This window comes from Zeugodacus cucurbitae, chromosome 4, assembly GCF_028554725.1.
Source record: "Zeugodacus cucurbitae isolate PBARC_wt_2022May chromosome 4, idZeuCucr1.2, whole genome shotgun sequence".
In the NCBI taxonomy this organism is placed as follows: Eukaryota; Metazoa; Arthropoda; class Insecta; order Diptera; family Tephritidae; genus Zeugodacus; species Zeugodacus cucurbitae.
In genome coordinates, this window is record NC_071669.1 from 68,215,490 (window position 1) to 68,241,337 (window position 25,848).

Sequence of the window (25,848 nt, forward strand, 5' to 3'; positions counted from 1 at the left end):
CGGTTAATATGTCTAATGACATGCTGAATCATGGTGAAACGCACTCAGATGTTTGTTATTGACTGCTGAATTACGATCGAAGCTTTAAGAAATATTTTTTATTGGTCGGAATTTAGATAATATGAAGGGAGTGATATTAAGTCCAAATTATAGATACATATATAGTTGTCTTCGTTATGTCAATACTCTGAATGAGCTGAATGGAAGGAACCACTAGCGGACTGGAATAATTAAGATTAGATCACATTTAGCGAGTCAAGCATTGACGATTAGAAGTATCCAATGTTAAGATATTAGTTTCCTGATTATTTTATTCTTATTCTTTAATAGTATTATTTTTTGCTGATATTTATGGTCTTAATATCAGCAAAAAATACATCTCAACTTGTCAAAATTGTAGAGTATTGCTCAAAACTATTGACAACTATATAATAAGTTAACTCAAACCACGCAAATCATATTTTTTCCCTTGAAAGTTCAAAGACATCATCTTCAACTATGATTAAGAACCAATAGAAAATGAAAACGTACATTTAATACAAATAGTAAAATAGTAAAAACGTTTAAACTGCAAACGCTTCGTGCAGCAAACGACCGAGTTACACTGACAACTGTTGTTTCCGAAACCAAAGGCAATTAAATGTTTGACTCCACAATACAATTTATGCGATGGAACATAGACACATACTTATGGATGTCGAGAAACTGAAGTTGAAGCCATTGCAGCTGCGCTTACTTTGTTACGCTGCAGCTTTAATCAAAGCGTTTTGAGATGACGCTTATAGTTGTTGTTGTCAATTTTGTTTTTTGTAAAAAACCAACAAACTAACGAAATCGTGCCTGAGATTTCATATTCATTAAATGCGATGAGTAACCGAAAGGCATTTGGCAGATAGAAGAAGTTAGAAGTTTAGAGTTTAGTTTTGTGGCACTTTAATGGTTGGATGAAGACTTCTGTAGCTGTTTGTTTGTATAATTGTGACGCTTCTTTAATTTGCTGTTGCTGCAGCTGCAAAATATTTCTCATGCTATTTGTTTCCATATCATCTCGAAGTATTCGCAATCGTTTTGCATCAAGAAAACGTGACGCTTATAATTTTTCTTTGTTTTCATTTAAATATACATTTTATGATAGGCGATAATAGCGTTAAATGGAGGATTTAGAGAATTGCAAACGCAATTTATGAGCTAACAAAACATACAAACATTTACTTAAAACAATTTTGCTAGCAGATTTTGTCACAATGCCAACTGATCTATGTTGATCCGATTACCTTCTTAAGATTCTATATACATATATATATATAGTAGTGTTTGTGTAGAAGTACGCAATTGATTGCCTTTCAATCGCGTAAATTACAATTTCGTCAGCGCACACACTCTAATGCGGTACTCAGTGTCAGTAAATGACAATCTCAAGTTGATTAATGAGTTGGAGGCGTACAGCGCATGCGCACCGTGCCGCACACGCAAATTTTTGAAGCGATTAACGAATTTATCCATCGGTAATTCTACAGAAAAAAAAAGAAATTACTTTGATCTTTAATTTGATTGAGCGATTTGTGACAAACGGTAGTGATTTTGGATTTGGCTTTGGTTTCTGTTAATGAGCTCTGAAAATGAGTTGATAGGAGCTTAGCTTGAGAAGCAGTAGTTATTAAGCCGATAGGAAACCAAAATCTAAAAAGAGGAAATAGTGAAAAAAATACGAAATGGTTTGAAATTTTTTCTATCGCCAAGAAGACTTGTTATTTGGAAGTTAGATTGGGGGGTTAGAAGGGGTTTCGGTGGATTACCCACCTCTCCAGGGATTCAGAAATGTTACTAATGCCAATATATAGCCAAGTATATAGTCGATGGAAGACATCAACATCAGAGAACTTGCTCTTCGAATTTCAATAAGAGAGATCAAAGTCTTTGGATTGTCAAAGATTTTGACAGAAATAGAAGTTAAATTTGGCTGAACTTTGTCAAAGTCCAAATTACTATCAAAGAAAGCTCAATTCTTGTTATAGTTTGGTTTAGCTCCATTTGAGAAAATTTAGACCTTTACCAATACCTTTTCGAATTGCAATAGAAAATACTCAAAGCAACTGTAATATAATATATATTTTTTATATTACTCATTTTACAGCCAAGACACGCCGACGTCTACGTCGCCCATCATCCACATCAACCGCGACCGATTCACGCAGCAGCGTTGTTGTTACGAAACGTGCTACCCAATCCCCCATCGATGATATCGAGAAACGTGTGGATCAACAATCCTCCTCATCGTTGTCATCGTCCACCACGGCCACTTTGTCACGCGCACGCGGTCGTTCGAAGTCGAAAACACGCGGTTCGCTAGCCGCTGCCGCTGCGGGCACCGCTTTGGTGGCGAGCAGTTCCAACTTGAAGGGTAAAAAGACCAAAGCCGATGATGGTGGCATGAAGATCGTGTGCTACTACACGAATTGGTCGCAGTATCGTGTAAAGATTGGCAAATTCTTGCCCGAAGATATACCCGCAGATTTGTGTACACACATCATTTTCGCGTTTAGTGGTTTGAAGAAGGGTAAATTGACCTCATTCGAAGCGAATGATGAGACAAAGGATACTGTGCCCGGTCTGTATGATCGCATAATGACATTGAAGAAAGTTAATCCCAAATTGAAGGTAAGTTGTGAAATTTAATTAATCGTTATTAGGGACAGGATGTTAATCACTTGGCACACTTTAGATCTTGCTTGCGCTGGGCGGTTGGTCATTCGGCACACAAAAGTTTAAGGAAATGTCCGCTACACGTTACACACGACAGACCTTCATCTACTCAGCCATACCCTTCTTGCGTAAACGTGGTTTCGATGGTTTGGATATGGATTGGGAGTACCCGAAGGGTTCAGATGATAAGAAAAACTTTGTGTTGTTGTTGAAGGAATTGCGTGAAGCCTTCGAAGCCGAGGCACAAGAGTTGAAGAAACAACGTTTACTGCTCTCTGCAGCTGTGCCAGTCGGTCCCGATAATGTACGCGGTGGATACGATGTACCAGCCGTAGCTAGCTACTTGGACTTTATAAATTTGATGGCTTACGATTTCCACGGTAAATGGGAGCGTGAAACAGGTCACAATGCACCGCTGTATGCACCCTCAACAGATTCGGAATGGCGTAAACAATTGTCGGTGGACAATGCGGCTAACATGTGGGTCAAGATGGGTGCACCCAAGGAGAAGCTTGTGATTGGTGAGTTAAACGGACTTTTTTGCCACTCAGTTCAATTTTAACAGATGGTTTTCCTCCAAAATAGGTATGCCAACATATGGACGCTCATTTACCTTGGCAAATACTGAGAAACATGGTCCGAATGCTCCAGCAACTGGTGGCGGTCGCGAAGGTGTGTACACCAAGGAAAGTGGTTTTCTGGCCTATTATGAAATCTGTGAGATGCTTTTGAATGGCGCTGTCTACGTTTGGGATGAGGAGATGAAAGTGCCCTACATGGTGGATGGTGATCAGGTATGATTTTTCGTAATTAAAAAAAAAATTGAAAAATTCAATGCTATCATTTACTAGTGGGTCGGTTTTGATGACGAGCGTGCTATCCGCAATAAAATGCATTGGATTAAATCGAACGGTTTCGGTGGCGCTATGGTTTGGACAGTTGACATGGATGACTTCAAGGGCGAGGTTTGCGGAGGAAATGTCAAATATCCCTTGATTGGCGCTATGCGTGAAGAATTGCTGGGCATTTCTCGTGGTAAAGAAGCGAAGGATGTTAACTGGACCGCGATAGCCGCAACATTCGAAGATGATGATGAAGAGGTAAATATATATATTTTGAAAAAAAAAAATCGTCAGAGGAATATAAAATTATATTATTTATAGGAGGAGAAACCCGCGCCTATCAAGATTGATGTAGAGGAGTTGCTTAGCAAGGTGCGCAAACCATCGAAGAAACATCGCATCAAGTCAGGTCTGGTTGCCAAGGAGCAAAACAGTGAGTTTAAATGACAAATAATAATTTTCAAAGTAGTATGCATTACTAACACACTTTCCCCACAGCACGTCCCGCGCAAGTATTCTGCTATCTGACAAGTTGGTCTGCCAAACGGCCCGGTGCTGGCAAATTCTTACCCACAAATGTTGATCCCAAACTATGCACACACGTCGTTTACGCCTTCGCCACACTCAAAGACCACAAGCTCAGCGAAGCTACCGACGATGATCCCGAAAACTATGAACAAGTTATTGCTTTGCGCGAAGAGAACCCAGATATACAAATACTCTTGGCCATCGGTGGTTGGGCGTTCGGTTCGAAACCATTCAAAGAGCTCACCTCCAATGTTTTCCGTATGAATCAGTTCGTTTATGAGGCTATCGATTTCCTGCGTGACTACAAATTCAATGGACTTGATGTAGACTGGGAGTATCCACGTGGCGCCGAAGATCGTGCTGCCTACGTAAATCTGTTGCGTGAGTTACGTCTTGCATTCGAGGGTGAGGCCAAGTCATCGGGACAGCCACGTTTGCTGCTGACAGCCGCAGTGCCAGCTTCATTCGAGGCTATTGCTGCCGGTTATGATGTACCGGAAATTTCGAAATATCTCGACTTCATCAATGTAATGACTTATGACTTCCACGGTCAATGGGAACGCACAGTTGGACACAACTCACCACTCTTCCCGTTGGAAGCGACAACAGGTTATCAAAAGAAACTGACTGTGGATTACAGTGCGCGCGAATGGGTGAAACAGGGTGCGCCCAAAGAGAAGTTGCTCATTGGCATGCCCACATATGGACGTTCATTCGAGCTGGTCAACGAAACACAATTCGATATTGGCGCGCCGGCGTCTGGTGGCGGCAAGGCGGGCAAATTTACGAACGAAGCTGGTTTCTTGAGTTACTACGAGGTGTGCTCGTTCTTGGCGGCGGACAATACAACGCTGGTGTGGGACTCCGAACAGCAAGTGCCATTCGCATATCGTGACAATCAATGGGTTGGCTTCGACGATGAGCGCTCGCTCAAGACCAAGGTGGGTGTTTGGTTTTGAATTTATCAGAAATATTTTATACAAAAACCTTAAATTATTACAGATGGAATGGCTGAAGGAGCAAGGTTTCGGTGGCATAATGGTTTGGTCCATCGATATGGATGATTTCTCGGGACGTTGCGGCGCGGGCAAATATCCACTTTTGAATGCGCTCAACGATGAGCTGAAAGAATACAAAGTTGAATTGGAGTACGAGGGCCCCTATGAGTCGCATGGCCCACGTGGCGCTTACACGACAAAAGATCGTAAGTACAAAGAGCCCTTCGCTTGATTTACAAGTGTTTCAAATATATTTATCCCCACTTTAGCTCACGATGTGACCTGCGAAGAGGAAGATGGCCACATCAGCTATCACAAAGATTGGAATGACTGCACTCACTACTACATGTGCGAAGGTGAACGCAAACATCATATGCCATGTCCTGCCAACTTAGTTTTCAATCCACAAGAGAATGTATGCGATTGGCCCGAGAATGTGGAGGGTTGCCACCAACCGACCGAAGCGCCTGCCTAAACACCTAAAACATCGCTTTGCCGTCTGTAAACTTAACATACATACTCGTTTATATTGTGTACTAACTTAGAACAAAACGTATGAAATTTCGAATGCAATGCGAAGAAAGAAAGTGTAGCGAAATCGAAGCACACTTACATACTACTTATGAACTTATGAAACACTTGTTAATACCTTTTTGTTCTTGCTCATACCTATACATACTTATTTTTGCTATTTAGTGTGTAGTTGTTAATTATAAATTTTTGCGAATGCTTCAAGTGAAACTGCCAATCTATGAACTAAAAACGAAAACCAATTTTCATACATTCACTTTTGATAATTAATACAAAAATTGACATTTAACGAAAGAAAGAATACTCAAAACAAAAAACAAAAAACAAAAACAAATGTTGTATACAAATGCACATCGAGGCAAATTGCAAACAAATTGAAATTGTTAACGAATTTGCATAGTTTTTTTTATGACTATATATTATAATTAAAATGAAATTGCTGCTTTCGAACGTGTTACATTTTAAGTGCCCCCTGCTTTTTAGTGTGTAGTGCATATAAAATAATTATTTTTTAAATATCATAACTGCCAATCCAAGCTGCCGTTTAAAAAACTTTAATTCTCTCTCTATCTTCAATTACGCGCTCTCTTTTCCCCTTCAAAAACTCATTATTACCTCTCTCAAAAATCGAAAAAGAAAGAAAGCACTTCTTCAATTTCTTTTTTATGTTTCTTCGTTTCACACTTCTCCTTATAAATTTATAGAACACATCCTGTTTGTATATACAAAACTGTGATAAACATTAAGACGATATACTAAATTTCAGCTTTATTTTGCTGTGCTAATTCGTTAATATGTACTCGTATCTACTTCTCACTACTTCTTTTATCCTCTTTCCCTCTTCTGTTCTATGCAAATTCTTCAGCTTGCTGTCTTGCTTACACGTTCGAAGAATTATTATGTTTTTCGAAATTGGTGAAATTCTCGAAATTTGTAATGTAATTTATAAAAATGTAATAATAACTTTGTATTATAGTGTTATGTTTAGTAAATATGATAAATAAAACAAAAAATGGAAATAAAAATTTAAATTAACTGTTTTTTTGCTCATATACAGTTATTAGTATTATTACCCCTAAAAACCGTTAGTTCTGTTTTCTCCAGCCTTGACAAAGAAGGGAAGCGAATGTGTCTGGTGGTGAATGAGGACAAGACGTAATATCTCCTGTCACCAAACAAACAGTCGGCGCATTCGCGTCTTGGAACCCACGTCACGGAACCAGCATCAGTAACAGCCTCGAAATCCAACGCAGAATCACTTTTACCAACAGGTGCTACTTTCGACTGAGTAGGTAGGCCATTGAAAAGTGAAGTCCTCTTTAGACGAACCAAAACCAAACTCTGCAAGTCCCTTATTATTCTCGTCCCGATTTATAGCACACAAGCATAGACGATAGAAAGGTTTTGCGCAAGATTTATGGTCCTCAAAACAGTGACAATGGCGAATACCGCAGATGATGGAGCGAGTACGAGTTATACGACGATATTGACATAGCGGCTACGCCATGTTGTCCAATAGGACGAAAGAACTCCGGCTTTGAAAGTGTTCGATGCCGGTGAAAGCAGAGGAAGAGGAAAACCTCCACTCCGTTTGAAAGATCAGATGGAGAGGGACCTAGTTTTGCTTGATATTTCCAATAGGCGCCAAATTGGGAGAAAGAGAGTTCAATGATGCGCTTTTATTAAAAAAAATTCATTGTTTAACCTAAAATTGCACTCGGGTCTATATATATAGTAAATTTAAGGCTTTAGACCTAATAAAAGAAAATCTGAATATTTCTTCGACTCTTAACGCAGAAATACCTATTGTTCTACTAAATTGAGTCATTCTATTAAAAACTGTACGAATGTAGACTAGAGTTGAATACAAAAGTTGATAATTTCAAAATTCTGATGGTGAAGAACCCGATCCGGTAGTAGTACAAAATAAAGTTGTATTTTACTTCTTTAAAATATGTCTGAAAGGCATTTCTTAATTACATAGCTGCGATACAGATCGACGATTTTCAAAACAACGAGTTCTAGATAGCGAACTGATTATCCAAGCAATAATTCTTGGAATGTTCAAACAAATTTTATTAGTTCAGTTTTAAATCTCTAGCTCTAGGCTAAAGTGGCGATAAAACTTTCAAAACCTTTGATATAGTCTTTGGTATCTTGGCGAAAACGTGTGAAAAGTTATAGGGACTACAGTCTTTATGTCCATTATAGTCAACATCATTTTATCATTTTCAATCCTTGGAAAGTGGGACCACAATTCTTTCGACAGTTTCCACATACCTCGTACCTACATATATTTGCACATGTTCAGTAATTTCATGTAGTAGATTCCTGCATTCTTCTAACTTGGAGTTGAGGTAAAAATAAGTAACAATCCTTCTTGGTCCTTGCTCTCCCGACAGACATCACTTATGGAGAAATTAATCCTTTGCTTCCACCATTGCGTAGAATTCATACAGCATAAACATTTTTTCAAGAACACATAAAATATGGTACAACAACAGCGTTGGAAAGAAAGCACTTAAATCTCAACAGGTTTCATTAATCAGACTAGAATAAGTACATTTCTAAGAGGTGATGTCTTTATTAAAAATAATAACGGTACAAAGTACTTCAGTATATATAATATTGTGAATACAAATATACCTAGAAGTTCAGATATATATTCATTATATATCTCAGCAACTATTAAAAGCGTAAGCCTATATATATCTCGATAATATTTCAATAAATAAAAATGTCATACTAAATATATGAGTGCACTTGTATTACAGAGCGCTTTCCGCTCAGTTCAGCGCTTGTTGAACGCGTTGCAAGAAACGCACTGGTCGGAACCAAGGCAAGAAAACATGCGGCGATGTGCGTGGCGGCATCACTATACTTGGCTCGGTAACTTGCTGACTCTTCAGCCACGAGTCGAATACCTCAACGAAGTCGTTACGTAAACGTTTGGGAACCAGTTCTAAATTAGTACCTTGAAATGTATTCTGCAACATTTCGGTGCCATCACGCAGACCGGCGCGTAAGTTCTCACCAAAGTCCGATTCTTGTATATTTCTGATGGTATTCTTTATTAAGTGGCCGACGCGTGGCATTGGCGCTTCCTGCGAGTCGCGCGGCTCGTCATCCGACTCTTCACTAAACTCCTTCTGTGATTTGTGACGGCGGAAAATGGGCGCCGGACGCAACAAGCGATTGGGATGATCGCTAAACCATGAATCGGGTTTCTCGTCACCAGAGTCATCTTCACTGTGCTGTGTCTCGCGTTTCTTATTGCTGCCATCGGCCTTGCGCAGCGGCGCGGGACGCACTAATGTGTTCGCGAAATCGCTGAACCAATCCAAGTGATCTGTGGAGCGACGCGAACGCGCGTCGATCGCCTTCAGTGACTTGCTCTTCGTAGGCGCATAAGGCTGGTAAATAGCGATAGTGGAGCGTTTGGGGGGCGCATTCATCAGCTGGGCGGCGGCGCGCGTCTTATCCATTTCGTATTTCATGGCGGTACGTATGAAACGCTCACTGCTTGGTCCTTGTATGAATATGTCGAACGGTAGGCTCTGCTTGCGCGCCCTACGCTGCATTGCGGCAATGCACTCGCCCTCCGAGCGCGCGCTGATTTTTGTGTCGTTACCCGTCGCGCTGTCTCCGCGATTAGTTAAACGCTTGTCATACTCGCACAGACACTGCTCGCCGCAATAGAAACCAATACAGCCGCATTGTTCACACAGCGACCTGCAACTGCTTTCCAAGCGCTGCTCCTGCGCAGGATTCTTACCCCAAAATTTCGCAAGTGTGGTGGATTTCTGTGCACGCGGCGCGGCCGTAGTGATCACAATCACCCAAAACAGCAGTAAACCCACAGTGTAAAACCAAAAATAGCTGTTGGACATTGTCGCGACAGTTGACATATTACAAAAAAACAACAACAGAAAAAAACCGTTATATATTTCGTTGTTTCCAATTTCTTATTTTTTATGCTTTTTTGATTGAATGCCCGTGCGTTTGCGTTGCACTCGACGGTTTTTTGTCTACTCAATGCTGCTGCAATGCAATTAATTGATTTTATATTGCGCTCACAATTGTTGTGCTTTGGGCCAATTGCATGTTGTTAAATAGAGTTATGTCGCAATGTTTGTAAATTTCGTAATTTTCATATTAATAAATATTATTGTTTATTTTCTGTTTTCGTGCCGTCTTCTCAATGCTGTCTGAACCGAACTAAGTATTCTGCTTTGAATAATGTTTTGGCTTGGCCCGTTGGAGTGTTGGAGAATTTGTCGACCCAGCAAGTTGAAATGCCAGCGGATTGCACATATCGATGGCGTTAAGTTTAAATGGCTTAAGTCAGAATAGCGAAAATTCGAACTTGTATGTTTATTGTAATTTATTAAGACAGGAAAATTGGTTGAAAAACAAATTTTTGGACAAAAGTACCATTTAGAGAACGAACTGTAGGCGCATAATATATATTGATAAACTATTACATAAAAAAATTGTTCAAAACGCTATTTGTTGTTACTTTTTAAGGTCAACTTGCGTTAGTTATATATTATTTCATACTTTTTATGCGATTATATGCAGTTTATGCACAATTTTTAGGTTAAAGAGGTCCAGAATAAATCATATGGTTTAATAATTAATTTTTGAAAGATCGACTTTCTCAAAAATTTATAAAAAATATAACTTTATGAAAAGTAAACATATATTTTACTAAAAAATAATTTATAGCATTTTAAAAATATTATACTAAGCTAAAATTTTAATATCTTAAGGTAGTAACTATCAAAAATGTGAATGAAAACATATCTATCTTCTATTTATAAACATAATTGTGATAGATTTTTATGTAATTCTGTCCAAATATTTTGTTTTTGCAACAACCTTAAACAAGCCTCAACAAGGTTTGAAGAACATCAGCAGTGAGATCAAATATTTGGTTTGTTGAAATTATATTTAAAATGTTTTAACCCTTAGAAATTTATTTAATATACTTTTCTAAAAAAAGAGAAAAAACGAAGTAAATATAATATTTTAGAATACAAAACAACATTTTAGCCGCTCCCGATATTAGCAACAGCATAGCTGGTCTTACAAGGTGAAGATAGCGAGAAAAATTCGGTATTTTCAAACAATCGGGTTAAACGAGATACATATAAATGCAGACATGTATCTAAGTATGTGAGAAGTTACGTATACGTTTGTAAATAAATCAAATAATATGCAATGTCACGTTTCGTTGATATTTAAAAGAAGATGGTTCAAATTACATAGCTCAACTGCAGAATTGCCCTTAAAGCGTGTAAAATTAAGTGAAATAATCTTACATATAAACACACACAACCATACGGACATTTCACCACTAATCCAAGTAATTGTTCTTAAATTTTATTCATAAAAAATAAGTTACAATAACAAATTGTATGTAAAACAAAAAATGCAAATTTACTTATTAGCGCTAGCACTTTCAAATATGCAATTACATTTTTCACATTCTTGAACATTGTATTACAAATATACTACAACAAAATGTGTTGCAATACATTAACTTCTATGCACTTTTAACGCCTCTTGCCTTTGCCCTTTTTGCCACCAGCAGATTGTTGTGCTTGTACATGTTGTTGATGATCACCAGTTTTGCCTTGACGTGTTTTCAGTTGCGGTATTCTTGTCGATACATAACGCATCAGATCCTCACGGGAGCCCAATTCAGCATTGCATGGCGTGCCATCATCGTTGCGCATTTGTACACGTATGCGACCACGCATCTGTAGCTCCTTGAAATGCAAATAAATATGTAAACAATTGTTTATTGTTGTTGACTAAAAATATTATACCCTGCTGCGCTCCCTGGAGTACTGCTTGTTTTCCACAGCAACGCGCAAATTGGTTACCGATAGGACATCACGTATTTCAGCATAGGTTGGATTTTCCACACAAATATCTTTTGGTAGACGTCGTCCTTCTTGACGTGTCTTTTTACTATTTATGTATGCGGGATATATGCAAATCCAACTGGAATGTGAAAGCAGTTTTATGGTCAGGTGGTGTTTAGCATGTGAAATATCGATTGTTTACCGTTCAACATCAGTATGCTTTTTGGTCGGATGCCAATTTGTTCGTACTGGTTGTGAGGCAGCCATTATATTATTTTACTTTTAATTATTTATGATTTCAACTTATTTAATTGTAATACACAAATACGAAATGAATTTTGCACTTTTCAATAAAAAAATTTGACAGCAAAACAACAATTGACAACAAAAGTTATTTTGACACGTTGCATATGCGTGTGTTGCCACTGAAGGATTTTAAATAGTCATCGTAAATTTGATAATGGTGACTGCTTTTAACAGCTTATAATTGAAATATATGGTATAAAAGTATATATTTTGGTTTTTATAGTTATTAAAACCATAATACAAGCGCATTCAACTAAGTAAGTTTCTTATTAAAGCCTTTAGTACAACATAAAAAATACTAGATTACGGCATCTCTTTTTACCTAGCAACTGTCAAACTTTTAACAGTGACACTCAAACTGCTTTTGTTTACATCGCAAACGCAAGTGATTTGTCAAAGAATCACCTACACATCGTATATTTCTTTGGTTTAATCCCTTCGTTCTACAATCTGTTCCAAGCAGACAAGTGGTGTCTGACAAGTCGTTCAGTCGTGTGAAAATTAAGTGTTCTTAACACTCGCCAAATTTGTGTACTTATTTAAGTTATCCCATTTGCCTAAATGCCAGTGATGAATAACATGGAAGAATTGTGCTCTATACTCGCGAAAACGCGTGATCCATCAGCGCAAAAAGAACAAGATGAGGTGATAAACCAGTGTTCATTCATTAACTTTGACCCGTAACGCAACACTTTTGGATAACATACATATGTATAACATAAGTGCGCGTTTGCGTAAATTTAAATCGCCTACGCTTACGTGTATCTTCCGTTTGTTTTATTTCTCCTATGTAGATTCTGTTGCAGCCGTTCGCTTACATACAACAAATACCAGGCAAACAATTTCGCTCCGAATTGGCCTTGGCATTCAATCATTGGCTAAATATTCCGGCTGAGAAACTTCACCAGATTGGCGAAATTGTGCAAATGCTGCACAATTCCAGTTTATTGTGAGTATTTATTTGTATGTGTGTATTTTTAATGCATGTGAGATGCTGAAGTTTAAGCAACAAATACCTACACTACTACTAACTAACTAATAGTATGTGTGGTATTCAAGCGGTTTGATTAATAGGCGCAAGTGCCCCACCACAGTTGGCCATAGCATCCTAACCCACAAAAATACATCAAGTCATTGTTTACAAGTGCAGGTGTGAGTCAATGTGTGGTATCTGCAATATATGTGATTAGCGGCGCCGCACAAACTCAATCATATGCTGTTGTATAGGTTATATTTTTGTATATGTGCACAAGTAATGATTTTTTGTTTAATATACATATGTATGCTGTTTATTTTTAGTTCCTTTGTTTATACGTTGCTTTAGTCTTTGGGCGGCTGGTTCAATTCAATTCACACTTCGATTCCGAAATTTTTGTTTACTTTACGTTTTGTGTGTGTTTTGCTTTTCCATTTTACTTATAGTATATGCAAGTGTATTTAATTTTCAAATTTAATTGCAAATTCAATAAATTTCGTCGAATCCTGCTGACTCTTCGTTGCTTCATTGAAAGATGCCGCGAATTTTGCATGCATAGCACATGCCACATTCAATTTAACTATATGTGTTTGTGTATGAATTCAGATGCCTAAAAAGGAACTTAAATTTATTTAACGATTCTGGGAAATATGCCTGTTTGTTTGAATTGATATACATGAATGCCTTTATTTGCCAATAATCAATTGGCGCGGCATTCAGGCACTTGTATGCATCTATTTTGATTAATGTTTATACAGAAAGAATTATATATGACTCAGATTCATTCTTATTTATGATATACAAACACACATTTAAGAAATTTTTAGAGATTTTGGAAATGCGACCATGAAAATCTGATAAAAAGGCTTCAGTACAGTACAGTGTGTTTACAAATAATTATAATTAAATAAAAAATAAAAAATTGTTATTGTAAAAATGTTTCAAACAAATTCAATTGCATAGAATACCGAACTTGCATTTCAAAACCAGACTATTCAATAGCAAATATGTGTATGCACATAATGTAATATTCAAATAGCTCTCTCTTATTTAAAATATTTCCCTTAAAAAAACAATAAAAACAATATTTGTTTTGTAAAGCAATATGTAAATAGCCAGCTATCTGAAAAGAGCAACATTCGCAACTGGTTGAGTGCACTTCCTATATACATACATACATATATACATTTCTAGTAAATATCAGAAAAAATGAAGTTGCGGAAGCTGTAAGTGATAATTGTACACTGTTGTATATTTTATGTACTTCAAACTCAGTGAAGTATGTGTCTCATAGCAATGGTGCGACAACAATTAAGGCAATAAAATATTATATGCGTCTGCATACGTTTGTGTATGGCTTCAACATGTGGTTACACTGCTTCGCCGCTGCAAAAATGCCAACTGAATAACAAAAAAAATATACGATTCACCCACCAACGGTTAACAAGCAGGCGTGCATATGTTGGCTATTAAGTCCACTTTCACACAGGCAACTTCTGTTGCTAATTCTCGGGCGATTCTCTTTTGCTGTAGCCCCTTGCGTTCACACGAGCAATTCTTGTTCGACAACTCTGTTCGTGTGTTTCTGTCATTCTCTTTCATATAATTTTCTCAACTTCTTGTACGCATCGTTTCCAAGCAAAAAAATATATTTAATTAACTAATTTTTATCGTTATTCTCAATTTTCTAGCACATTTTAAATATATTATGCATATTTCTATATGTATTTGCAAATTACATACAAAATTAAATGATTAAATTAAAATTTTCAAATATATTGTAAACAGTAATTTTAAAATATGTGCAAATGCAACACTGTTACGTAGCAGCGAACTGTTACGAATAAGAACACAAAGCGTGTTGCCTGAACACAGCAGACTCGGCGCGATTCTCCTCTCCTCGTCGCCCCCTCTCCTATAAAAATAAGAATTGCCGCGACAAAAATTGCCTGTGTGAAAGGGGTCTAAAAGAATTCAATACGAGATACTATTAAACCCTGCCGAGAAATTGGAGGCAGATAAGTTGTAATATGGTATTGGAGTAGTTGAGAATTAATTTTTGATATGCTAAGGTCATAAAGAGAGCTTTAGAATATGGTTTTTGCAATCATAATAAATCTTAAAATAAAAGAATTTTAAAACTTTCTTCACAATAATTTTAAATTTTTACTATTGTATCAAGAAACTGATGATATACATAAATCCCGCGTCAACTCGGTCTGCAAAACCAGTACCAAACCCTTTGGTGTATGTTTTATTCGTTATAGCAACATAAATAGCCTGGAACCATCAATTAAAAAGCGCAGCTTTTAACACTCGTTTAAAATTTCCTAGCGGGCCTGTGCGTAGGATAAATAATATTGCATTGAAATGTACATACATCTCCCGTAATGACTTGTTGAGGCCTGACGCAACGCATTTCAATTTTAATTCATTGTCTTCAGCGCTGGTTGGGCCCCCCCTTCGTAAGCGATTTCATTGATCTGCCAGTTATGTTCACTTAATGAAATTCATATTTTGTTGTTATGTGCTGGATGTGTGACATGTATGATTGTATGTATGTATGTGTATAAATGAATGTAAATTCTTATTTGAAACCTACGGTACGTTTGATTTGTTCAATGCTCTTTGTACATGTGCCATTTTATGACTTGTCCCTTCATTGTCGATTGTGCAATGTGCATTTAATATTAAGTTGCGATGACTATTTCTTTCTAAAGAACTAGGTTAGCTTAATTTGCGAGTATAGACGCTTGTCAACCTTCGAGCACAGCTAATTAGCACTCTACTTGATTGTTGATTGCAATTCTGTTCATTTATTTCTTCGTATTAATTTTGCATTGTATCTGGATTTTGCTCTTTAGCATAAATTTACAATATGTAAGTACAGTAGGTACTCGCTAAATGCAACTAAAATATTTAAAGTGTCGTTTGCGCTCAAAAATTGTACAAAAATCATTTTATTTGTAGTCAAGTACCACTTATTGAGGCTCCACTGTATGTGTTTCAGCACACACACACACACACACACATCCAACTTATTTTCCTCAACATTTAATTTCGCAGAAAAATTCATCAATTGGCATTCATGTTCATGCACACTTTCACACCTACATACACGCATATCTACAATGGCATTTAATATCTGTTGCAAGCAAAAAAAAAATGAAATGAAATCACATTCATTGGTGACAATTCAATTGCATCGCTTTTAAGTCAGCCTTTTTCTTGTGCAGCGCTTCTTTATATTTCTTTGCTCTATTGTTAAAAAAAGAATTATTTTCTCGCATTTATGACTCATCCATTGTTTGCTAGCCAAGTGAAAAGCGTACACACACACATGCCCACAATTGTTTATGCTTTAGAATGCGATATGGCTGATGACCATGAAAATGTAAATTACGGTATATGATATTATTTTTTAAAAATAGTGCTAATGGTTACTCAAAACGTTAGTGTCGGTTATTTGCGGCGCCTAATTGTATGCAACGTTTTTTGTGATGCTCTGAAAATTATGGGAAAAAATAAGAAGAAAATAATAAATCACAATAAACCTAGCATTTTGTTGGACAAAATGAGTTTCATATGGAAATTGTTCTCTGGATCTTGGTTGAATCTCACTTAACCTAACTATGCATAACAATTTGCATTCCAATAACTGCATAAACTAGCACATAGATATATCATATCCCTAATCCTTCCTACAATCCAAGCAAAAAACGTACTTAATCCGACTTAAAAGCTGTCTATTATCAATCTGTGATATTTTTTCGCCTTTATCTTTCTCTTGAGCTAACTGTGCGCACATACCTACACTTCTCATATCGTATTCTCCGTCTAACTAACTGGCTGGCTTGTTAACCAGCTGCCACTGTCGTCGACAACATGTTCTTCCACCGTTGCCTACCGGCATTTGCACACAAGTGTTTGCCAGCTTCCAGAACACATAATATTAGCTTATAGTAGTTTACACAGTGAATCGGCAATGTCTTTGCTGCGACACTGCAGATGTGTGCAAGATGGCGAGCGGAAATGTGTGTGTGTTGCTGCTTGAACAGGAAGCAATGATGCCTATAGACATGCTAACTATGGCAAAGAGTTGAAAGTAAAATCTAAAGATAGAGAGAAATGTATGTAGTGTTTAGATATGTATATTCAAAGCGAGTGTTCTATGGAATAAAAATATAATACTGTAAAAAATTGATTTTCGCAAAACTAGTTTGTAACTATTCCATTCAGGACTAGTTACTATTCCATTTTGAACTAGTTAGTCTAGCATAAAATCGGAATCCTTGAATTAATAGTATACAGGCGTAATTAAGGGTAACTTAGACCTCAAAATTAATTTCTTCAACTTCTAAATTGAAATTTGTTTCCTAATTTATGGTTTTTAGAGAGCTCAGAGACCATTTTTAACCATATAGAACGGTTAAATAAATTATAAGGAAATACAAGCTTGATACTTTTTTGGTTTAACTATGAGATTATAAAATATTTCTTGGCAGAAGTTGGACTTAAATTAGATTCTTGTCCAGTGATGCCTTAAATTTTTTTTTTTGTTAAAAGAAATGTTGTAAGCGACAATTTTTTGGTGAAAATATTAATTTCGTTGTCATAAAAAACGTATTTTAAAAAGGCATAAATTTGAAACTAGTCCATGAGTAGTTACAAAAATAGTTACTATGTAACTAGTTCACTTTAAAAATATCACGAATTTCACTTCTTAAAAATTAAGACAAAACAAAAGCACAAATCTTACAATAGCAAAAGTATGACGTCGACCGTTGTCGGCATGAAAACAGAAGAGTTGTTGCAACTAACACACACACATATAAAACAGCAGTAAGTGTGAATTTTAAATTTTTTTTTTATTATACTTGCAATACGCTTTGATAGTGCGCTTACAAAAACAACTTGACATTGAGTGAATGCAAATAAAGCAGGATAAAAATTGTTGAATCCTTAATGAAATGCACACAAACACACACACGACCGTCTTTGGCGCTTTGTGTATAGTAAGTGAGTGATATGGCTATTTAAATCTAAATGAATGAATGTATGTATGTATGGCTATGCAGTTGGAAAACCTCATTACATTCTGCAAATGCACCCATTTATACTTTTTCTTTGTTTTATAAATAACCAGGCATGTCTCTGCTGCAATTTTTTACTTTTAATTTTCACTTTTTTGCTTTTATTTCTTTGCACAATGCAGCAATATGATTTATTTTAATTACTTAAGTAGCTGTCGTTGTCATTTTATGACACATTTCATTTGTCGCATTATTATAATATGTCGGTTGGTTTTTTAATGATTTTTTTTAATTACACACTGGCAGAAATATGCGTTGAAATGGTTTGCTTTTTATCTTGGTTGCAATTATAATTAATTAATTATTTTTATTATTTTAGATTTGCTTGCAATTATAATTAATTAATTATTTTTATTATTTTAGCTTGGCACCATATTTTTTATGTATTTTATATAATTAAAATGTTTGAACACAACTAACCCCACTTTTTTGCGCGCTTTCCATCGCAAACAATTCTAACCCACAAAATTAATAAACACACAAGCATTGAATGCCATTGAATGTTGTTCGTCACGCGTATTTACTTAATTCTTACAGAATTGATGATATTGAAGACAATTCAATACTTCGCAGAGGTGTTCCCGTAGCCCACTCTATTTACGGTGTACCCAGCACCATCAATGCGGCGAATTATGTGCTCTTTCTTTCACTGCAAAAGGTGCAACAGTTGGGCCATCCAGAGGTAATTCATAAATTCCCTTTTTAATTGCCATATGAAATATTAAAACCAACTACTTGCTGCAGGCTACCAATGTCTACACCGAACAACTGTTGGAACTGCATCGTGGTCAAGGCATGGAAATCTATTGGCGCGATAATTTCACTTGCCCCTCCGAATCGGATTACAAGCTAATGACCATACGCAAGACGGGCGGCCTCTTCATGTTGGCCATACGTTTGATGCAACTGTTCAGCGAGAATAAGGAGGATTTCACGAAGTTGACCGCCATACTTGGCTTGTATTTTCAAATACGCGATGATTACTGCAATCTCAGCTTGAAGGAGGTGTGTATATTATTAATTTCTATTGAATTATATATAATTTTAAATAATTTTTGTTTTTGTAAAATATAGTATACGCAAAATAAAAGCTTCGCTGAGGACTTGACCGAGGGAAAATTTGGTTTTCCCGTTATACATGCCGTACGTTCGCAGAAGCACGATAAGCAGGTTTTGCGTGAGTTCTCTTTCATTATTTATTAAAAAAATCACGTTTTATTTATAATATTTTAATTTATTAGATATTCTGCGTCAACGCACTCAGGACATAGAAGTTAAGAAATACTGCATTGGTTTGCTTGAGAAATTAGGCAGCTTTCAATATACGCGCGAAGTATTGGAATCGCTCGACAAAGAAGCGAGAGCTGAGGTAATTGTTTTTTTTTTAATTTTGAGGTTAGATGAGAAAATATTAAATATACATATACAACAAATGGATTATTATATAACACACTTTTCACTAAAATTTTACAAAAATTACCTTTTAAAGTTAATTCTTTAGCATTATTTACAAATTTCACTTCTTACCACCAACAGGTCGCACGTTTGGGTAGTAATCCCTACATGGATATGTTACTGAACAAATTGTTGTCATGGAAAGCAAATGAGAACCACACCAATCACAATGATATTGCTACGTCGAGCAATCATAATAGCAATTAACAACCAAAGAGGCAAAAGAGGGAAACTTGAATTGACGCAAGCGTTAATTCCACAACCTCTTTTGCTGTTAAAAGCGAAATGAATCTGATCGAAGTTTTCTTGCAAAAACTCAATATTTTTTAAACTATTCAACAAGCGCCTATTCAAGCCTAAATTAAATGTTAATTTGAAATTATCATATTTACACAAACAAACACTCAGAAAGCAAAAACGAGGAGCGGGAGCCATATGCTCCACAACTTCTTGGACACTCAAGCGCCTAAAATAGATTTTTAAACAACTATACATATACAAATATGCAGAATAGTATTCGATAAAACATAATATAACGCACGCGCCATGTAACATAAAAGTGTAGGATGTTAGCGGACTACAAGAAAAGTATAAATGCACGACAGTTTGTAGTTTGAAGATTTTGAAAAATTTGTTAAAAATCGCACATTTTCGTGTAACTAACTCTTGTTTAGTATTTTTAAGTCATAAAATTTCTTTAACACTTATACGCGCTGTTTAAGTATAAAAGTTTGTGAAAAAAATTTTAATTTGCAATTTGTTAAGGCATTTCGATTCTACATAACACATACATATATATTGTTGTAATGCGTGTTGAATTTTTAATAATACTTGTTGAAACCGTATTTGATTGTAAGCAAACTATAATTCCAATTCTCTTTAAGTACTCGCGTGTGTACTTAAGATTCTAAATCGTTGTATTTAACTTGAATTAAGCAATGTTTTATTGAAAAATAAGAAAAAAAAAATATATAAAAAATTTTAAAAGGAAAAACCACTTATTGACTAAAAATTCGCACGTTTAAAAATATATTGTTATCGTAATAATCGTAAAACAAATGCATACTTAGTACACAGACTCAAACACATGCACCGACAACATAATGATTATGTCTGGGGTACGAGTTTAGGTTAATTTTAGTTTATAATACATTTAACTGATTTCACTGCTATTTTATGTTTATTATATAAATAATGTATTGCTTTAGTTTTTTTTTTTTTAATATATAGTTAATTATCCATTCGTGTTAATTAATTTTTAGTTAATTATGTGCCTCAGACAACTCATCAGCACAGCACTCACATACAAGTAAAGACTTGCAGAAATGTTTGTAAAGCATAAACAAATATTTTAAATAACAAAAGTAATTTGTATGTATTCGCAATATTATATATATATATATATATACATTTATAAATGGACGCACGGCTGGAGAATGTTAACTTTTTTCAAATGAAATGCACTGCAGTTTATTGCACATTGCACCACCTAAAGTATATAAGTATACATACATATACATATATTAATTATATTACATAAATAAATATATTTTTATTCATATAAGTATTAAATACTTGCTACAGAGAGAATTTATGGAGTAAAGCCTATTGTAAGAATATGAAAATAATTGTAAAATTGAAAGTAATAAAATGAAAAATTATAGAAAAAAAAAACAAAAATGTAAGTATATTTCATTCAAAAACTTGCATTGTGACGCTCTAGTAGGAGGTATGCAATTTCACAAGCAGTTATTAAGCACGCTTAGGCTTAAAAAAAGCAATTGATGCTCCAATCTTTGAAGATAACCTCAAATTTCTTACTAAAAATACTACTATTTGACTTTTAATTGTTTGCGTAATGAAATAATTATGTTGTCAATGCTTTCTGTATTGTGTATTTGTATCATTTAATTACATTTTGTATACATAACTAACTATAAGTTACTTAAGCAGTACAAATATTTTTTAGTAAACATTTATAAATTTTATTTTCTATCTCACAAGTAATTTATAACTACATAATTACGTACTTCACATATTATATATGCATATATCTATTTGTTATACATTTAATGAAATTATTTCTTTTTTTTACAATTAGGTATTTTGCCTAAATAAATATATGAATGCACTTAACTTAGACAATAATTTAAAGCATATTTGTATCGCATTTACTACTATCCAACAAATATAAAATGTTTTTTTTTTATTAATTAATCAAAATTATTAAAGATACATTAACTGTTACCTTTGTGAATTTAGACAGCTATCATACTTACAGTAAGCACATATATATTTTTTTAGTATACCTTTGCTTTATAAGCATTCATACGTATATTTGTTTTTGTTTTATTGTTTAATTTTTGTAGCGTAGCATAGCACAGCTTGTTTTTTCATATTAATTATATAAACACATTGTAAAGTCACAAAGCTCATAACCTTTGCTAAATGTTACAATTTGAAACATTGCAAAAACAAAAACATTTTTTTTTGTTTAATATATAAGTAATTCTCTTTATATTTTGTTATAATTTTTTGTTTAATTTAAGATCCTTATTTATCCATTTATATATTTTTAATTTAATTTAGTTCAGCTTTCATGCCTGTCTATGAATCTATAAAATGTTCTATGCAATTTTAAATTCGTTTTTATTAACACATAACATATATGCACACAACTATGTATTTTTTGTAACTGTAAAATATTTAAGTGCACACACATAGCATTTGTTCCTGTAAGTATAATGTTTCCATATGTTTTCCACATTTGTTTTAAATTATTATTTGTGCCATAATACGATATATCCAGTATATAGTATTAGCAATTTGTTAGTTTTTAGTATATGATTACTTTAGTTATAGTTTCATATGTTATCCAATTACAAGTTAAATTTTGATACACAAATGCACTTTAGCTCCACTTAATTTGGGTCTCGTATACATATATTTTTTGTAGATAAGAATTTAGATTTTATATAGTTGTATAAATGCAAATATTTGATTATTTAGGTATAGATATTTTATTCTCGTTTTCGGAAAACTATATTTTAGAAAATTTGGCACATTTTATTCTTAATTTTGTTGCAAATAACATGGAATTATATTATCGTTCACTATTAATACTTAATTTTGTATGTCGTCTAAATATTTGTTTTATATTTTAAGCTCATGCCTGCTTGAATTTTGCACAAAAATAATTTATAGTGAGAATAATAGATTTTAAGTAAATTTGGCGAAAATGCATGCGAATATCAGTATGTGTATGCATGAATGTATGTATGTATGTATAAAAGGAAAAGCACACAATTGCTTTGCCGGCGACTGGTTCTTTTAAGCGAAATCGCATTTATCTTAACAAATAACCTATTAAAGTTATTCCAACGCGACTCACCTTAAACTGAAATAGATTACTTGAATTTGCATTTTCTCTTGTTGAATGAACTATGGCATTTGCCTTTTTATATATTTGCTCATTTATAACCACAAACAAATTGCACTGTAGCGTTTAGCGCACACCATTTCGGCTGTCTTTTTCACTCACGAAATAAACGCATAAAAAACATAGCCCGCTAGCAAATTTTACTTACTTTCGAAGCACTACTTATTACTATATAGGTACGGTTGAATTAACTCAATTGCTATATTATTCAACGCGAAATTCACAATTTTAAACCGCAATTGCGAAGTAGAGCGAAAGCTGTAGACGCGCAAACGGAAACTAACGGAGGCGGTTAAGATGGCATTTGAAGTTTGCTGAGTGCAGGGTGCACTGGCGATTCAATTATTTTTATTAATAAAAATTTATTACATAAAGTTATTTTCTTTTTAATTATATTACTTAATTTAATTAATTAAAAAGTGAAATGCATCGAAAAATAAAATATATAAAATTCTAATATTTTTTAATGTACATAAATTCGCGCAAAATTTTCACAAATTAATTTTTAAAATATATTAGTGAATGTCTTTTGAATAATTAAATTAATTAAAATGCTTTATGACAATATTTAACGAATTTTGAAATATTTTAATATTTTATTTTTCAAATAAATATAAATAATTAAAAAAAAAATTGAAATTAACAGCATGCCTCGAATAACCAAAAATTTATTTTTAATGCAACACTGCATTTGTTAAGCTTCATCCGCCAAAAATTTCCGCGAGCTGTCAGTTTCCGTCTCGCGAGTGTAAAATTACACAAATTTGGTGTTAAGAACTTTAAAAACGAAATTTATTATTTAAATACAACTGGAAATGAGTAGTAGTGTTGTTATATTGAAAGTTTTGCGCGTTTTAAACTGTCTAGTAGCAAAATTATGTTGTTGGCAATGCATTTTATGTGTTAATTTCGTGAATCAAACAGTGCGTGTGTTTGACTGTGGCTGCTCCGCTGGCTAAAATGCCAGAATGTTGCTGGTGTTTCGCTAAATGTGTGTGGAGTTGGATTTCAGCACTTTTACATATACATACATCTATTAAGTGAAATGATGTTGCAAATGTTGAGGTATGTAAGTCACAGTATTGAAACATAAAAACCAAAAAGACGCATATGTATGCTTGTATGTATGTAAATATGCTTGCTTGTTGTGATATTTCGCTTGGCATTGCGGCCTTGACTGTTAATGTACAGAAGCTTAACAGTAGTGGGGCTGACAACAGAAAATGTTTTCCGTATTCTTCGCATCTAGTCTCCAGCGACTTGTTTTGATTCTCAGACCTCTAAAGAAACTCACTGAAAATAAATTTAGCGCAAATGAAGCGGTAATCGCTGAAACTGTGGCTTATTTTGAAGTCATTGGCAAATCGTAGAAAAATAATGGTATCGAAATGATAGAAGTTTCTAATTTTCTGTACTCATTTCGATTTTCAGCCAGGTCTTTGCATAAGAAATTGTCTTTTAAGCAGTTGCGAACTATTAGACATTTTGTAGACGTCTTAGCGGTTACACTTTTAATGCTTGAAGATATATAAACTCGTCTGGTCTTTTTGGCATCTTTACTACGAATTTTTGCTATGACCCACAGTAGATACATACATACATACATAAATACAAATACACAATCGGCCTTACTGGAATTACTATAAATCAATTACTTCTTGGCTTTGTTAAATTACTAAACCATTTCCATGCAAGCGTATACCTTCACAAAAGCACACCTAAATATTTTGGGATTAACTCTGCTTACACGCACTAACTAATATATTTACACACGCATTACTTGTAGCATAGCTGGCTATTCGTTTGTGTGCTGTAAATCTTCTGTAATCCTGCGATTTTCATTAGCCACGAATGCAATTTCTTTGAATATGTTGCCCAATTAAAATAATTGCTGAGCTTAATTAACACAAGTCTCACACTCACATATACCTACGCACACACATAGCCAAAGCTGATGATTGCAGTTATGCAGCTATTTGCCGTAAACTCCTGCATTTTGTCAGAATTTCGACACAGAAGTCACAGAGGCGAGTGAGTGTTGAGTGTTACACAGGCAGTGGCGAGTGGACAACAGCAGACAGTAATGCATGCAACGCATGAGTGGGTGCAAGTTGCCTCATTTGTGGCACCTACATTTCGTTTGTCATCTGGCCTTTGCTGGTGTCTACTGCTGGTGTATTGCTTGTTGGTGTTGATTAATCAAACAGCACTTTAACTGTTCTGGGTGCTGCATATCACCTATGCAGTTGTAGTGCAGATTGTTGTTGTTGTTGCTGATGAGTCTGTTGCAAGATGCGGCCTGTGTGTGTGCTGCAGAAAAGTTGCCTGTATCACTGTCATGGTCACTGCCAATGTCATTGCTGTGGTCGATATGCTATTTATAATAAATGTTGTTGTTTCCCTTGTTGTTGTAATCATTGTTTTTGTTGTTGCTGTGTCTCTTGATTGAATTGTGTTGTAATTCGAACTATGCTCTGTGGTTGTCAATTATGTTATTGTTGTTGTTGTTGTATTACATGTGGTATGTTCTCCTGATGAGTGCTCGTTGACATTCTCATTGTCTCGATAATGAATTAAATCTTACTATGCTTACAACATCAGCTCTTTAGTGGCCTTTGCTGGATTGCCGGCCCTGACTCATTCCTCTACTGCTGCATTTTACTACTATGTTGTTGTTGTTTAAGTTCGTTGCTTTACACACCAATTCACCAACCTCGTCCACACCACCAGCGCCTCAGACAACCGATGCGCTGTCAACTTGTTGTTGTTCCAGTTGTTGTTGCCGCTGCTACAGCGTTACACCCACTCACCGCCGCCCTGAGTCCGTTCTCCTCACTCATTGTTTCACTCAAAAGTCATACATTCAAATCGGCCATCATTTTGCGAAAATCATTTAGCGATCCATAAGTATCGAAATCATCACAGCCATCCAATTCACTGCCTCGTGAGCCATGTCGACTACCCGGTGCGCCTGCGCCCATATTCGTCGGACGTGGTAATGCCAGTGGCACAGGCAACAGCTCCGGCATTACCGAATGATGTGTAATGAGCGCGCGTAACGAGCTGAACTCCTTGGTGAAACCCTGCAAAAGCATGTGAAAAAA

The 25,848-nt window shown here is 35.2% G+C and overlaps 5 protein-coding genes across 7 annotated transcripts in view; 2 read left to right on the forward strand and 3 right to left on the reverse strand.

Moving 5' to 3' along the window:
* Cht3_6 (probable chitinase 10) overlaps positions 1–5,932 on the forward strand; it is a 44,432-nt gene extending 38,500 nt beyond the window's left edge. For both annotated transcript variants that reach the window (XM_011187146.3, XM_054229058.1), the window contains 8 exons: positions 2,135–2,658; positions 2,723–3,224; positions 3,289–3,497; positions 3,555–3,803; positions 3,867–3,978; positions 4,044–5,014; positions 5,076–5,277; positions 5,341–5,932. In XM_011187146.3, the coding sequence (XP_011185448.2) occupies positions 2,135–2,658; positions 2,723–3,224; positions 3,289–3,497; positions 3,555–3,803; positions 3,867–3,978; positions 4,044–5,014; positions 5,076–5,277; positions 5,341–5,546 (2,975 nt within the window). In that variant the 3' untranslated portion in view covers positions 5,547–5,932. The remainder of the gene's footprint in view (positions 1–2,134; positions 2,659–2,722; positions 3,225–3,288; positions 3,498–3,554; positions 3,804–3,866; positions 3,979–4,043; positions 5,015–5,075; positions 5,278–5,340) is intronic.
* A 2,230-nt stretch (positions 5,933–8,162) lies between these two features.
* Positions 8,163–9,904, reverse strand: LOC105213991 (uncharacterized). The gene has a single exon (XM_011187133.3). The coding sequence runs from the start codon at positions 9,508–9,510 to the stop codon at positions 8,389–8,391; it is 1,122 nt and encodes a 373-aa protein (XP_011185435.2). The 5' UTR covers positions 9,511–9,904; the 3' UTR covers positions 8,163–8,388.
* A 1,045-nt stretch (positions 9,905–10,949) lies between these two features.
* Positions 10,950–11,889, reverse strand: LOC105213983 (signal recognition particle 19 kDa protein). The gene is made up of 3 exons (XM_011187120.3): positions 11,678–11,889; positions 11,437–11,614; positions 10,950–11,376 (listed from the first exon to the last, which is right to left on the reverse strand). The coding sequence occupies exons 1-3, from the start codon at positions 11,740–11,742 to the stop codon at positions 11,161–11,163; spliced, it is 459 nt and encodes a 152-aa protein (XP_011185422.1). The 5' UTR covers positions 11,743–11,889; the 3' UTR covers positions 10,950–11,160.
* A 268-nt stretch (positions 11,890–12,157) lies between these two features.
* Positions 12,158–19,706, forward strand: LOC105213977 (terpene synthase). 2 transcript variants are annotated; one of them, XM_029040666.2, is made up of 7 exons: positions 12,158–12,426; positions 12,576–12,730; positions 18,424–18,532; positions 18,595–18,855; positions 18,925–19,027; positions 19,092–19,219; positions 19,387–19,706. In XM_029040666.2, exons 1-7 carry the CDS (start codon positions 12,343–12,345, stop codon positions 19,510–19,512), a joined length of 966 nt encoding a protein of 321 aa, XP_028896499.1. In that variant the 5' UTR covers positions 12,158–12,342; the 3' UTR covers positions 19,513–19,706. The 2 variants fall into 2 exon arrangements, with proteins under 2 accessions (XP_028896499.1, XP_011185410.1); XM_011187108.3 differs by having other exon boundaries at positions 12,159–12,426; positions 18,388–18,532.
* A 549-nt stretch (positions 19,707–20,255) lies between these two features.
* The window catches only part of LOC105213967 (EGFR adapter protein), a 55,646-nt gene continuing 50,053 nt past the window's right edge, over positions 20,256–25,848 (reverse strand). Inside the window, exon 6 of the mRNA XM_011187096.3 lies at positions 20,256–25,827. Coding sequence (XP_011185398.1) covers positions 25,600–25,827 — 228 coding nt within the window. The 3' untranslated portion in view covers positions 20,256–25,599. The remainder of the gene's footprint in view (positions 25,828–25,848) is intronic.